General features: G+C 43.2%; 1 protein-coding gene across 3 annotated transcripts in view; it reads right to left on the minus strand.

Annotated features, from left to right (window-relative positions):
- The window catches only part of RNGTT (RNA guanylyltransferase and 5'-phosphatase), a 232,083-nt gene that overhangs the window by 213,902 nt on the left and 2,282 nt on the right, over positions 1 to 15,899 (minus strand). For all 3 annotated transcript variants that reach the window (XR_009555318.1, XM_060236951.1, XM_060236959.1), the window contains exons 2-4: positions 14,254 to 14,363; positions 8,631 to 8,734; positions 8,462 to 8,550 (exon numbers count right to left, since the gene is read on the minus strand). Coding sequence is in view for 2 of the 3 variants with exons in the window: in XM_060236951.1 (XP_060092934.1) it covers positions 8,462 to 8,550; positions 8,631 to 8,734; positions 14,254 to 14,363 (303 nt within the window). In the remaining variant the exon portion in view is untranslated. The remainder of the gene's footprint in view (positions 1 to 8,461; positions 8,551 to 8,630; positions 8,735 to 14,253; positions 14,364 to 15,899) is intronic.

Consider the following 15,899-nt stretch of genomic DNA (forward strand, 5'->3'; position numbering starts at 1 on the left):
AGTTCTTTAAAAAGACATTCTAAATCTCTGTACCCACAGAAGAGTCTAGCAACTGGGGAGCGCACACCTTCTAGAAAAACCAGTTCAAAACATTAAAACAACCTGCAACTGGAAGCTGTGACACACATCAATGCAACACTGGTGGAACCGTGCTCTATAATGCTGTCAAGTGCCAGGTCTTCATTATCCCAGGCAAAAATATATAGTGTTGGTCAGAAATTGATACATCCCTTTAAAAAGAGAATAGCAACTCGAGCTGTTTTTTTTAAACTAATATTTTTAAAAAACTTGCTCACACAGGAATGCCCTAAATGATCTGATTCCTTCCCTCTCAGGAAAGGTATTTCCATCAAACCAAGCACAGATTAATCCACACACTCAAGCTATCCAATAAGCCACTTGTCTGCTATGGGGGGGGGGGGGGGGCAGGACAACATCTCCATCAAGCAAGCACTTTAACAAATGGCTCTCATCACATTAAGGGAGCAACATTTCTTTAGCTCAGAGCCCGCTATGAAGTCTCCATACGCCATTCCTTGGCACTATACACACAATGGGTTAAATTCAGTAAATCATCAGCACAAGGCACTCGTGGATGAGGATTTTTCCCTCATTCTGCTCTCCCCTACAGCCCCTTCCAACATCAGGAAAGTTGACTCTCAGGGTCATGGGACCACATAAGGGAACTACAGTGAGGAAGGAAAAGGAGTAAAATCAGTGGAGCTGCATTTGTAAGAGGAAAAGATTTCACCCCCTAAACCTTCCTCAATGCAACCCCCAACCCACACAGTTATTAATTCATGGGGATCCCACAGACTCAGCAATCACCCTTCCCAGAAGATGAAGCAACTGCTGGCAGCAGGGAAGGTTCTCAGAAATCATCTACACTCAGAGATCAATGAATCAAACTCAGAAGATGGAGAGGCAAAAAACCCCCAAAAACAGTTTTCCAGTAACCAGACAAGACTAACGAATTAACCAGACAAGACTAATGAATTAACTTTGTTGGTGGATATATTTTATGTCCTAGCTACTTTTAATTTATTATCATCATCTTAGAGTTGGAAGGGACCTCCAGGGTCATCTAGTCCAACACCCTGTATAATGCAGGAAACTCACAAAAGCCTCCCCCCCCCACACCCCAGTGACATCTGCTCCATGCCCAGAAGATGACCCCCCCAAAAAACAACCTCCATGATCCCTTGCCAAACTGGCCTGGAGAAAAATTGCTGCCTGACCCCAAAGTGGTGAACAGCATTCCCTGGGCATGTAAGAAAGGGCCATGAGCACCGGTCCACTAAGCACCGATGCAACCCATCTTGCCCTCCTCCTCATGATCTGTCTAAGTTCACAGAATTGGCATTGCTGTCAAATGGCCATGTAGCCTCTGTTCAAAAACCTCCAAAGAAGAAGGTTTTTACCATCATCTCATTTGAATGCACAAAGAATTTAAATTTTACCTCCATTCAAGTCATTTTTAAAAATGTAAAGGAACTGATACATTCAACACCAGAGTAGATTCAGTACTGTTCCTCAATGGCGGGATTCACCCTCCATCAAATGCCCTCTGGGATAAGATTGTCTTACATGCCATTCTAAAAACAGGAAGTGAAGAAGCTCTCCCTCATCTGCTCTGGCAGGCCATTCCAAACAACAGGTCCCACCATGGAAAGAATCCCTGATATTGCTGTACAGCCACTTCCAAGAGAAGGCACCTTAAGAAGAAGGCTGTTTGAAGAACATTAAATGGGGAGAATACTGGAAAATGCAGTATAGTACTCAAAACTGAATTACAAACCGAAGTTCATCATGAACTCAGTAGCCATTTCACACTCACTAGCCCCAAGAACTTCCCAGGAGGGTTTGTAGGATTTGTCCTAGCAGGCACACCACTTTCGGCAGCAAGGCTTGGAGAAGGCATTTACAGAGAGCCTTCTCCAAGCTGTGCCACTGCTGCTGCAGCACAACTCACAAGTGAACTGAAAACGCATTTATCTGGCTACCTGAGTTGTGCCACCACAACTGGGAATGCATTTAAATGGGGGGAGTACAGGTGAACAAAAGGGATAACTGAAATGGTTTGCATTTATTTCAGCCTAACAGGCTAGGTGGATGCAAGCCATTTCAAGTATCCATCTCATTTCCAAGCACGGGGGGGGGGGGGGGGGTGTGAGAGGGAACACTGAAATGGCTTGCAAAAGCCATTTAAATGGAACATTACCTTTAAATGTTTTTTGCAAACCATTTCAGTGATCCTTCTTAATCCCCCCTGCTTGGAAGTCGGAAGAAAGCAAAAGGGATTACTGAAATGGACTGCAAAAGCCATTTAAAGGAAACATTTCATTTAGATGATTATTATGATATTGGATTTATATCCCACTTTCCACTCCAAATCTCAGAGTGGCTCACAATCTCCTTTATCTTCCTCCCCCACAACAGACACCCTGTGAGGTGGGTGGGGCTGAGAGCGCTCTCCCAGAAGCTGCCCTTTCAAGGACAACTCCTGCGATAGCTATGGCTAACCCAAGTGGAAGAGTGGGGAATTTATATGGCTTTTGCAAGATCTTCCCCCTCCCTGCCATTCGGGGAGCTGCCACCAGCAGAAAGGAGGGAGTGAAGACCCATGAACCTCACGAACCAAACTGGTGCATGAACTGGGGGAGGTTCAAAGGACCTCACGAACAATGAACCGGAATGAACCTCAATTTTTCCAGTTCATGGCCACCCTAAAATAGCTAGCTGATGAAGTTGGTGCAGCAATAGAGCAGTATTTTCCAAGTAGGGTTGGGCATTTTTTTCCCTTTTTCAGTCTGGGTATACCAAACCGAAAAAAAATTTCTGGTTTCCAAAAAAATCTTGGATCCCAATTTCCATGCCATATTCAGACCCAGGATTTTTCAAAAGTCCCAATTTTGGAGGGGGGTGGTCCCAAAGACCTGAGAAGGGGAGGGGATTTCATAACAGAAGCTGTGCCTGTGGGGAGCACTCTGCTCCCCATGGGCACAGCCAATCATGGGATGACTTCTCTTGCTGCCCAGTTTAAATTGAGTGGCAAGAAAAGCCAACGCCAAGCCAAAGCAGAGGGGAGCTTTCAGTTCCCACTGCCCTATCTGATACTTGGCTGACTTCTCTTGCAGCTGCAAAAGGAGCTAATCCCAGCCAAGGCAGCACAGAGCTCTCAGCTCCCACTGTGCTGGCCAATCCTGGGCTGACCTCTTGCAGCTCAGTTTAAACTGAGCTGGAAAAAGAACCAGTCCCAGACGAGGCAGCAGGGAGCACTCAGTTCCTGCTGCCCCAGCTGATCTTCTCTTCCAGCTCAATTTCAACAAAATTGCAAGAGGAGCTAGCCCCAGCTGAGCCAGTGGTGGCTTAAAGTTTAAAAAAACTGCAGAAGCCCAACAAACAGCAGTCTGCTCCTGCCTTATCCTGTTTTCAGATCTACTGGCATTTAACGAATATATCCAGGATTTTCTCCCCCGTTTTCCTGAAAAAACCCACATACATTTGGGATGCTAAAATATACCTAGAAAATACTGATATGGTATTTTTCGGGTGTATTTTTGGCTCAGGTAGATCCAAATACACATCCCTAATTACAAGCAGCTGACCCAGAGAGGAGAAGCTTGCAAGCCATCTTCAAACCACATGCAGAATGTATTACAGCTATGCAGCCTTGAGGTTACAGCAGCATGCATCCATGTAGCCAGGTCAGCAGAATTTAGATAAGGGGCCAGGTTACAAGCTAGATGCAATTGAAAGAAGATACTTTCACCAACAGCACCAACTTGATTATCCACTAACAAGAACAGGTTTAGGAGCAAGCCCAAACCTTTAACTTCATCCACTACAAAAACCTTGTCTCCATATAAGTCTGGTAAATCACCACCAGCTAATGTGATGCACTCAGTGTGATGCAGTGGCAAAAAAGGCTAATGTGGTCTTGGGGTGTATCAACAGAGGCATGACATCCAAATCACAAGATGTCTTAGTCTCATTGTACACCGCATTGGTCAGGCCTCATTGAATGTACTTAGTGCAGTTCAGGAGGCCTCACTTCAAAAGGTTGTGGACAGATACAGCAGGTGCAGAGGAGGAACTTGGTTGTTCTACAAGGAAAAACGGAGGGACTTGGGAATGTTCAGTCTGGAGAAGAAAGCAGATTGAGGCAGCACATGATTGCTCTGTAAATATTTGAAAGGCTGTCAGAGGAGGGCAGGGAACGGATAGGACTCATAATAGTGGGTTTAAATTATGAGTGGAAATATATTGGCTGGATATTAGAAAAAAATCAACATAAGAATAGATCAGCAGTAGAATCAGCTGCCTAGGGTGGCTGTGAGCTCCCTCTCACTGGCAGTCTTCAAATAGTGGCTGGATGAACACTTCTCAGAGATGCTTTAGACCAGGGGTGTCAAACTCATTTGTTATGAGTGCCAGATCTGACATAAATGGGACTTTGTTGGGTCAGGCCACGTGTGTCATAAAATCTAATGTTAAGCAGCAGAGATATAAACTTCATAAAGGACACAAACGCAATTAAAGATATTACAGCAACTATTCCAACAGAGCCCCACATTAGAAGGTGGGGGTGTTAAAAGTAATATTTCTTTGCAAAACTGGAGTTCCTTAAGTTTGTTGAACTCTATACTTTAATTGTGGTTGGTCCCCAAACCTTCCCACCCATGCCCTTAAAATATAAACTAAAAATATAAATAGTGTGAGACCAGGACTCAAGGGAAAAACATGAAATGGTGGAGCACTGCAAGTTTCTTTTCACCCCTCCCCAGGTCTGCTCAGAGTGGTGGTGGCTCTCCAGGGTCTCGGGACTTTTTTTTACAGGTTTGAGATAATAATTTTGGTTGTCCTCTTCAGCACTTGTTCTGCTATTATTCCATTGGAGCTCCACATTATTTTAACTGTAGTTGGTCCCAAACTTTTCCCTTCCCACCCTTAAAAGGGTCTAAATTGGAAAGATAGAGGAATAGTGGGGTTTTGCAAAGCAATTTTTAAAATAAAAAGCACAAAGATCATAGCAGGAGGACCCACCTAACCCCTATCTGTGAGGACGACTATGGAGGTCGAGAGCAGTGGCTGGGAAGTTTGGCAGCCCTGCCCTGTGCTTCCTGCTCTCAGAGGCAGACCCATTCTCTGTTCTCTATACTCAGAGGCAGCTCAACCTCAGAACAGTGAGGTTAGGCAGGGGAAGGGAGAGAGAATAGAGCCCCACTCACTGAGCTAAATTAAAGGCCTGTGTTAGCCAGTTCTGACCCATGGACTATAGCTCTGACACCCCTGCTTTAGGCTGATACAACATTGTGCAAGGGGTTAGACTAGATGGCCTATATAGCCCCTTCCAACTCTATGATCTATAAATACTCTGCCTTCCCAAAGAGTATCACCTCTGTCTTGTCTGGATAAAGCTTTAGTTTGTTCACCACAGCCTCAAGACACTAGTCTGGGACCTTCATAGCCTTTTTCAGAGGCTTGGATAATGAGATATAAATCTGGGTGTGAGTGACAACTCATTCCAAAGCACCTAATGATCTCATCCAAGGGTCTTTATATTGGGAATAAAATGGGCCCACAGGATACTCCATATATCAGGTCTCATGTTGCTGAATCTGCCTCTCCTATGAAAACTGTTTCCAGCCAGCAAGGAATGAGCGAAAACTTTGGAGAGTGGTCCAATTTTATTCTGAACAATGAATGCTGTCAATCCACCAAAGTATCAATGTCACTGAGAGGTCTAACAGTAGCAATGGATTGCCTTTATCCAGCTGTAAGTATATGTTACAAGAGTCTTAGTTCTCATGATACAAAGGACATTCTCTTCCCACTTACATTCAATTTAGGTGTAGTGAATCAGTAGCAGAAACTGAAAAAGTAAATGGAATAGGACCATCTGTACTAATATATGTCACAAAGACAACACAAACTGGTAACAAGAAATATAAGATACAAAAAGAAAAATCAGACATGAGCTGGAATATTTTATTCCCCTAAAACCTTCTAGGCAGTTTGATTAACACCTTATGACTTCAATGCGGGGGGCAGGGGGCAGAGAGATACTATGATCAATAAGGATATAACCCAGACTGAGGCTCAACTTCCATGCAAAATTCATGAACTGAAAATCTTTTAAACTGTTTGGGCTTTTAAAAGTTGAAGGTATCTATATTAAGATGTAGACAATTTAGAACTTGATGATTTTGACTCATGAGTACAACATTTTACTAGGACATGCTCTGAAAACTAAACAGAACTCTTTTAAAAATATCACTGGCATTTCTGCATATATAGAGAGACCTTTATACAGAAAGCAGAAGCAAACAGCTTTGTAATGACATCATAAATTCAATTTAGAAGTTACATTTATTCCAAAGCATGTGACAAAAATTCAAACCTACATACTGCAGCTCTTCATTCACAGTGTATTAAGTACACTGAAGTCAAGCTCTTTACCAACAGTATTAACATATATACATAGAATAAACAGTGTATTCAAGTATCAATAACTCAGTTTCAGAAAACAGGTGAGTGAAGGACAGCTTTACAGAGTCATCATCATACTCTTTTTTTCAGGATCACTGACAGGCGGCTAAGGGCACAAAATTCCCAGGGCCCAAGTCAGTTTGAGGGCCCAATGAAGGTGGAACTACCTTGCATTCAGCAAAAAGCATTTCAGTTAATATTACTTTTAGAGCAGTTCTGCACTGCAACCACTAGGGATGCAGGCAAGACAGGGCAGAGGAAATAAATAGAAGCACTGATGCTATGTGCCACACACTTTTTAGCAGATGCTTTTTAGAAAGCTCTCCACGGCTGCAAACTCTTAACTGTTAGACTGAGGGAAACATTTGCCTAACATAAGGTGTTCCTAAACCTATCAACTAACCTGGTATGACTTCATTCCCCCCTCTCCCACTAACTTCCAGATTAATTCCATCTCATCCCTACTCTGGCTGGGGAGTTAAAATAAAGTTAATAGGAGACCAAAAAACCTCTGTTCGTATTATGAACTGAATGGACAGTCAAATTAGTATTTCCCAAGAATCTAACATACATGCAATGTGATCAATGTTCTCTCTAAACTGGAGATTCTTGTGGGCAGAAATTCTACTGTGTGAGCTACTAGCGTTAAAGCTGTGAGCAAGCCTACATTTGACTATCATGTAAACCTAGCCTAGCAGAAGCATCTGTGCATTTAGACTGAAAAGCTATGAGCAGACCAGTAAAATCTGTGCGTATTTGCTCACATGCACACACTAAAGGGAGCCTTGATTGTGATCCCTAATAATCTGTATTAGAGGTTATAAATGTGGAATAGTGAGTGCCAGAGATGAATGCCTTAGTTTCAGTTTATATCAAGTTACATAAATTCATTGCATAAACTACTATGAAGTAACAACCATTGTAAGAAGATTAGACAGGTGGATTTGGAAAGGTTCATAATCAGACATTAGCTATGATGACCAAAGAGAACCTCCATGTTCAGGGGCAGTATACCCTTGAATATCAGTTGGGGGGGGGGACTGTTGCCTTTATTTGCAGCTGGTTGAATTCCTAGAAGCATCTGGCTGGCCAGCATGGGAAACAGGACACTGGGCTAGAGAAACTTCTAGTGTGTTCCAGCAAGTCTCTCATTTTATTCTTATGAAGGGTACAGGACATGTAGTTATCCAATCCCCATTTTTACAGAGGGTTTGAGAAATATTATTCAGGGGACCCACTGCTTCCTCTCTACCTTTAGTGTGCTAAAGTGTTTGGGAAGAATTCTTTCCAGACAAAAATAAATTCTTAGGCTAAGTCCCACAGAGATCTTGGCACAAAATGAGCAACAAAAAAAGATGCCTAGTCATATTAATCTGCTGTGGTAAACCAAAAAAGAATCTTGGGCCACTATAAAAATCCACATCTATTGTAGTTCTATGGTTAGAAACTATTTCATGGTTAGAAAGTATTTCATTAGATACATGAAATGAATTCTCAGTCTGCAGATATCGCTGCACACAAGGAAAAAAATGTTTGTTCGTAAGGGGAAAAAGCAGTTATAATTTATATTAAAATGCATACTATGGAGTTATGACACTTTGTAATTAATATTCTATGATAAATTTTAAAAAGCTCATGTGCAAGGGAAACAGAAAACTGGGGGTAAGCTCCACCAAATAACAATAGCTAGCTATTTCCCTGTTAATGTGGGATTCTAACATTTCCTTTTGCCTGAATCAATTATTTTCTTTGTTAATTTTTTTTATATGAACCCTGGGTGAGAGTTAATAAATATGCTTTTTTAAAACATAAATTTAATTTGCAATACTATCACCATTGGAAGTATGTATGCCCAATCAAAACCAATGATCATGGAAATTATTCAGGGTCAAAGATGTGAGTAATAGAGGGGTAGGAACACACAGGAGACAGAAGGAAGACAAAACAGATATTCATTCAGGACACATACCTATAAGCTCTGTTGGGTTCTTATTACTAAAATGTTCACATACACGAATGAATGTTTCTGTGTTCTCAGCTGTGGGGCATTCCGTATGCCTAACAAAATAGAAGGGACGGTGTTATAAAATGTCATAGAAACAAAAACATTTATCACAAAGAATATTCACTCCACTCACCCTTTACACTGCAGTTTTATATATTTGATGCCATCCTTCTCAATATCATTCCTGTCATAGAACCGAGTGGTGTTTGTCAAGTCAACCAGCAAACCCATCTTAACCTGAAAGTAATAAAATAAACTTTAAAAAAAAGAAACTACACACACAGACTTCTTCCTGGGATAACTAGGGATAACTATTCATCAAAAGAACTAGGACAGAATTCTGTACTTCCTCTCCCACCCCTCTCCCAATCTCTTCTTAATACTGTCATTTAGTATAGTAAATGTAATCAAATCCAACAAAGTTAGGCAAATTTCCTTATAATCTCACCTAAGCAACCTTGAACACAGACACAGTCAGTCAGGAAAGTTTGGTAGGGAGAAGGAAAAGAGAGCTGGACCAGACTGGGAGAAACAAACTATCTGAACCTTTTGCAGAAAGATAAACTTATCTTAAACTAAGTGGATACATCACAGAAGCAATGCAAAGAAACTAGAATATCTGACTAGGCAGACATAATGGACCACATGCTGTGTCTATCGGTTCTTGTCTCCCAGAATAACAGAAGATGCATTGTTTTCAAATCCATGCAGATGACAGCATAAAATTAATTTGAACTAGGGATGTCAGCCTCCAGGTGGGATCTGGGGGGCCCCTAGGATTACAGTTCATTATGAGGCTACAGAGATCAGTTTCCCTGGAAGAAATGAATGCTTAAGAACGTAAGAAAAGCCATGTTGGATCAGGCCAGTGACCCATCCAGTCCAACACTGTGTCACACAGTGGCCAAAAACCCCAAGTGCCATCAGGAGGTTGTCATGACCCAGATGAGGGTGCCACTTGATGCTGCCACCACTCTGGAATTAGAGTCCCTTGGGAAGGCCCAGAGTCCCCTCCCAAGCCCTTCAGATCCCTTGTTTTGGTCAAGAAAATAGGTGTGTAGACCAGGCAGAGTAACAAAGAACAACAAAAAGGTTTCTTTTAAACAGGAAAATCAATAAAGAGGAAGTGAACAGATAAGTTACTTTAAAAACTATAGTAACGTGAGTGAAGGAAAATAAACATAAAGTCCCTAACGTGACTAAACTTAACTGTTCCTAGTCTGTTAGGCCCCAGGCCTCAGCCTGCTCACTCTCTCCCTCAGAGTGAGGGTCTTCCTCCTAAACAGCAGCCATCCTTCCTACTTGGCCTCTCAGGAGGAAAGAACAGCATTTGTCTCCTGAGAGAGCTTTTAAACAGTTCTCCTAAGAGCTTACTTGGACACTGATCGGCTGAAACCAGCGCCAAGCACTCCGGGAATTGTAGGCTGTCTCTTTTTACTGAGACACAAGCTCCTTAGGCCCACTAGGCCTCTGTCTCAGCACAGCACAGATCATGACAGAGGTCTACCAGTGGGGCCAGGACACTAGAAGCCCTCCCACTGTGCCCCCCAAGTAACAAGAATACAGAGCATCACTGCCCCAGACAGAGAGTCTGCTTTGAAGGTAGGCTCCAGTATTCCCTCCAAGCCTCCAGCTCAGGAAGGATGACCCCAGAGCACACTAATTTATGCAGCAGCTCACAACTTTAATACCAGTAGCTCACAACTTTAATGCCAGTAGTTTACAAAGCAGAATTTTTGGTCACAAGACTCTGCAGCATAGAGGGAACATTGGTAGGCTCTATGGCATTGTATTCCACTGAGGTCCCCAGGCTCCATGCTCCATGCCCAAATCTCCAGGAGTTTCTCACCCTGGATCTGGCAACCCTACCCCCTTTCCTGCACCAGTGGCCAGGGGGTACCTGGCAACCCTAATTTGAACCCATACAGAAAAGCTGCTAAGCTTGGAGTGGCATTGTTACAATAATTTATACCCTGTTTATTATCTGATTTTTTTTATAATGGCCAATTTAAATATAAACGCAATTCACCAATCAATTACATTCAAGCCTCTGCAGTTCAATTTATTTGTCACTTCTTTTATCAGAATATCACTTAAAGTCAAGCTGTTGTATACCCAAGGGTCAGATATAAGGGAAAACAATAACCAGGCTTCAGTCTGATCTGCAGCCCGAAGTGCGAGTCACTGAGCAAATTAAAGACAGCTGGTTAAAAGCTCTTTTTTATTATTATTTCATATTCTTTTTGCCTCAGGAGAGTTCATTCTGCAGCCTCCTTTCAGTAGCATTTTACCCATTAGTTGTGCTGATACATGATGGTCCCCAATAACCTTCTGCACATTCTCTTGGCAAGCATCAGAGTACTCAATACCCACATGCTTTTACAGAGCAGACGTTTAGTGATTCAATTTAACACTGCAACCAAGTATTTGCAAATACACAATTCTATAGACAGCCTTTCATCTACAAGCTGTTTATTGTTTGGGGCCAAAAGACTAAGAGGAGGACCATCCATGATGACCAGATAGTTAGAGGAGGAGGAAGAGGAAGAGGAGGAGAAGAAGTGGAGGTTGGATTTATACCCTCACCCTTTACTCACACTCTCAAGGTAGCTTACAATCTGCTTCCCTTCCTCTACCCACAATAGACACCATGTGAGGCTGATGAGGCTTAGGGAGCTCTGAGAGAACTGCTCTTGAGAGAACAGCTCTGAGAGAACCCAAACTGGCCCAAGGTCACCCAGCAGCTGCATGTAGAGGAGTGGGGAATCAAACCCAGGGCTCCCAATTAGAGTCCACCATTCTTAACCACTACACCAAACTGGTTCTCCAGGTTAAAATAAGAAGGAATCATGGGGAATGAATTTTCCCCCCTAGAACAATACTTTTCAATTGGAGGTATATGTACCACTGATGCAATGCAGAAGTAGTCTAGGTGGAACACAGGATTTTCATAGGTTACTAAGAATATGCTCTCCCTCAATCACCATGTCTACCTGCTGTCCCTACCTGCAGCCAACTGTCAATCTGTGACCTTCTGGTATGCTTATAGTAATAACAGAATGTCTGTAAATATATAAATGACCTTCTTGGGAAAAGCAGTATTTTTGTTTCTATCTTGATAGGAACTATCTTTTTTTAACAGAATGACTAGTGAGACATAAGGATATCAAAAGATGAGAACCACTGCCCTAGAAAGAATACTCAAAATGTCTCTAATTGTAGAACCATGGCAAACAAGAGACTTACATTGACTTGCAAAGGCCATTAAAACTAGTGCAAAAGTGTTCCTGTGAAATACAAGAGTGTTTCAATATTGCACATACTGAGGAGCAGGCAACCAGAAGCATCTCTCCTTAAACTTGTAAAAGATATTTAGAACTATCATCATAGTTTTCACATGACAGCAGCTTTGCCACCTACACAGATGACAGCCAGTTCATCTATATAGAAGGCAAGGGTTCACTCCATTGAACATATGCTTTGCAGATGGGTAGCCCTGATTCAAAACAACAAATGCCAGCCCACTATATTTATGTATGTGGAAGCATTCTGATAGCAAGGGGGGAGGATTGGAGGAACACAGCAAGGAGATAGCTGGCTTTGCCCCCTTCCCTGGCATAAGACTGGGCTTCAGAGGTACAAGTGCAACTGGTGCTACAGTTACAGATGAACAATACCACCAGTTTGCAAATCAACTGGTAACAGTATGATAAATAACACAGAGTATAGAATGTAGTTGATTCTAAATACAAATTTAGATGTTTATAACAGCTTTTGATCATGGTAGTGCTGTGGGTCAGCCAGAGCAAGCCGGTCCTGATGAAATTTACAGCGCTGTTAATAACACAGAAACAGCAGAGGCAGGTCCCAGCACACAGTTAGATGCTGTTGGCACAGCCTCAGATCTCATGAGCATCAGGTCTGCCAAGGCGTCACCCCTGGAAGGCAGCACCTCAACATCCTGGGATCCAGATGGGATGTCACGGGTGGCATCACCACCCTCATCCCCAGATCTGTTCAAGCACCAGGTGAAACTCCTTGAAAGGAGGTGGAGCACACGCCAAGCCACCCGATGGCATCTAAGTCTGAAAACTCAGGAGAATCGCTTGGGAGTAATGAGCCAGGCTGACAGCTCACTCATGAGCCCAACAAGACTCAGCTGTGAGACTAGCATAAAAGGGTTAGCAGTGGACAAGTCAGATATGGAAGCAACATGCCACAATATCACTGACGCCCCAACCACTTCACCAGATCATGCTCTCTCCTGAGACTCCTGAACTACCTGACTCTGGACAACAATCCTTGAACGTGCTAAGCTACCATGACCCTTGGACCTGTGCCTGAACAACTTCAGTGTGACTATCCCTCACACCACCCTCTCCCCGCAGGGCATCCGTTGTGTTGTGGAAGGAGGCAGGTGTGCTTGTGACCTCAGAAAATGGAGGGGGACCTGCGTTATGCCACGCAGCCACCTCCTCCATGGAGTTAGGCCTTCTCTCTCTCTCTGGGCTCGCCTCATTTTCTCCACTTGTCTTCCTCCCCGGCTGTCAGCATTATATCCCCTTTTAATGCCTCAAACCTCCATCCCCATGCCCTGAACCTTTTCCCATTCCATTGTCTCCCTGTCACTCAGCTCTCCTCCTGTTCCATTGGTGCATCCCTCCCACATCCCCTGCATTCCTCACCCCCCGTTGGGATTCCCCTTGCATCTGCCGTCCCTGGGCGAGACCGCGGGGTATGTCGTGCTCTCTGGGGCAGGCGTGTCTGCTTCAGTGGCCCACTCAGGGCTGTCTTCTTTCTGCTGCGCCATTGCCATCACTCCCTGCTCCACCCCCGACCTGGCCGAGGTCTGCGGTTGCCGTGCCCGGCCAATGGGGTGGCCGGGGTGCTGTTCGGGCACCGTGGGACAGGTCACCAGGCCTCCCCTCCACCAAGCCCCCAGGATGCCCATCGGCAGCAGGGCATGTAGGGAGGCTTGTGGGCGTCTCAAGCTGGTCTGCCACCTTCTGGGTCCCGTCTGCGCTGGTCTTGTCCCCCTTGCGGGGAAGAGGGTTCCTGGGAGGTGGGGTTGTTTCAGGCTCAGGAGAGGCCAGGACAGCGCGGCCTGGCCATTCAGACTGTTGGACCTCACTTTTTGTGTACTGCTCTGAAATGAACTCTGCTCTCTTGGTAACTGACCTTTGGACTGAACTTTGAGTCTGACTTGGGGATTCTGATTGGACTGCACCTAGACCCTGACAAGTGGTCATATTTTGTTAAAGGGGAACAAAGAGTCAGCAAACACACAGACAACAATAGTTATAAATGTTAATATATGACACTGGCTCCAAAAGATATTATTTGGATCCCATGAATCCATTCTGCTACTAGTGACACTTTCCTCCTGTGCAAGGAGTGTTCCCTGACATATCAGGGAATGTATCTGATATCGGAGGAAAGCACTACCATTAAGAGTTTCAGATGAGCAGGATCCAGTCCATGCTGACATAAGTATTCACAGCTATATAGTCTGAGTTTCACTGCTGCAAGCCTTTGCATGCAAAATTTGCACAGATTTAATGTTTTACCAGGGAGAACATAATGAGATTCTGCAGAAAACTGATTTATCTGTATTTGTAACTTCCCACTACAACTGTCTCTAAATAGCCAGTAGTTTCCTTCTCTACCTGCGTCTAAGATCAAACCTGTTAGGCAGAAAAATGGCTAATGCTTACATGGTAAAGGAGCATTTTTTTAATTATTATTTTTACCCTTACCTTAAGGCTCTTTAAGTAGTTGGAGAGCATACTGGGATGGAAGCGGCACTCTTCAGCAACTTGATCATCATATTTTGGCCCTAACATTGTCTTCAGAGGTAAAAATTTTCCTATTTGACAACAAATGAAAAAGTTAGTTTTGAAACATATATATAAAATGATCATGAAGACATGCACGCGAGACTGTTTGCTAGAACCTTTGTTAAAATGCTGCAGTAAAAAGATCAACAGTTGTCAAGTTTGCCAAAATTTATTTTGGTGTAGGACTGTCAAAGCATTTGCATTAAAATAAATTGAAAGAGTACCAAGACTCCCCTTGGGAACTTTTAATAAATGCTTTCCTATCTATCGTCACATGCAAATGGACTGGGAGCAAAAAATCCCACATGAATGATGAAGCTGGATCAGCATCTGGATGCCTACTTGAATTATGTTAGGACAAAACCAAAAGACATCTACAGGAATTGCTATAGATATTTTTAAAAAGGATAAGATCTCATAGTCCTTTTTATTAGTAACATAGTTACTGATGATAACTGGCTACAATGAAATCAAATGTGATTCTAAATAAATTAGGCAAGTGCAATTATATCTGCACAGGATAGGTAAAACAGTGCAACAGGTAGTGACAAAGCCTTGCTTATTACCCTGTGGTCATCCAAAATAAAGATATCAAAAAAAGATTGAATGGGAGGTTATGACATGCCTCATTCTCAATGAAATGTCTTGTTCAAGAGATATCTGGCTTGTCCATGTCATGTCTTGTTGGATAGATAACCGAATGTCCTCAACTTTGTTTTCAGCCCTGGCTCCAACTGGGTGGAACTCTCTGCCGAATAACATCCGTGCCCTGCAGGACCTGATGCAGTTCCACAGGGCCTGTAAGGCAGAGATGTTCTGCCAGATATTTGGTTAAGGACAGCAACAGTTCCACCTGGCACTCCTACCTCCCCTTTGGCTTTCCCCATACAGCAGCAGCACAACTGGAAGCTTTTGACATTGTCTGTAGGTTTGATTGTTGTGTTTTTACTGTTTTAATTGTGTGTTTATTCATGAATGTATTCCATGCTGTATACTGCCCTAAGCCCTGTTCTTACAGGGGGAGGGCAGTTTAAAATACAATTTAATAAATCAATCAATCTCCTGAATCTTAGAGGATTTTGGGGACAAACAGCTGGGGCTGCTGGGGAAGGGGAGCCACTCCACCAATTCCTTCTGTAAGCTTTTCTGCAGCCCAGAGTAGCAGATGCCTATATCAGACCTTCCCACTTGGTTTGTAGTAGCTTGTTGTAAGGAAGTGGTGATCTGGACCATAAGATGATCAGTGCCTCTTTGAAAGATGCAAGTTTGCAGTATGCTGAAAGAAGCTGTCAATTGATCTTTTAAAAAATAATAATAATAAAAGGTTGAGTCTTCTAGTGGCTTTCACTGCCATCTTTCTGGATCAGCTGTCAGAACTGCGAGTCAGAGGCAGTACTTCGCATCGATTCTGCTGCTATATCATCAGTTTATTTCAGAAGAGGTTACTAGGGGATGACTCCTTGATTCCCTAACAGTCAACACAGTTTTCACCTTATCCCCTACAATGCTAAGCATTTACAAAAGACTACAGAAAGAGCTCATCTGGAGTTTGGAAGTCCTATATC

Source organism: Heteronotia binoei, chromosome 1 (genome assembly GCF_032191835.1).
Source record: "Heteronotia binoei isolate CCM8104 ecotype False Entrance Well chromosome 1, APGP_CSIRO_Hbin_v1, whole genome shotgun sequence".
In the NCBI taxonomy this organism is placed as follows: Eukaryota; Metazoa; Chordata; class Lepidosauria; order Squamata; family Gekkonidae; genus Heteronotia; species Heteronotia binoei.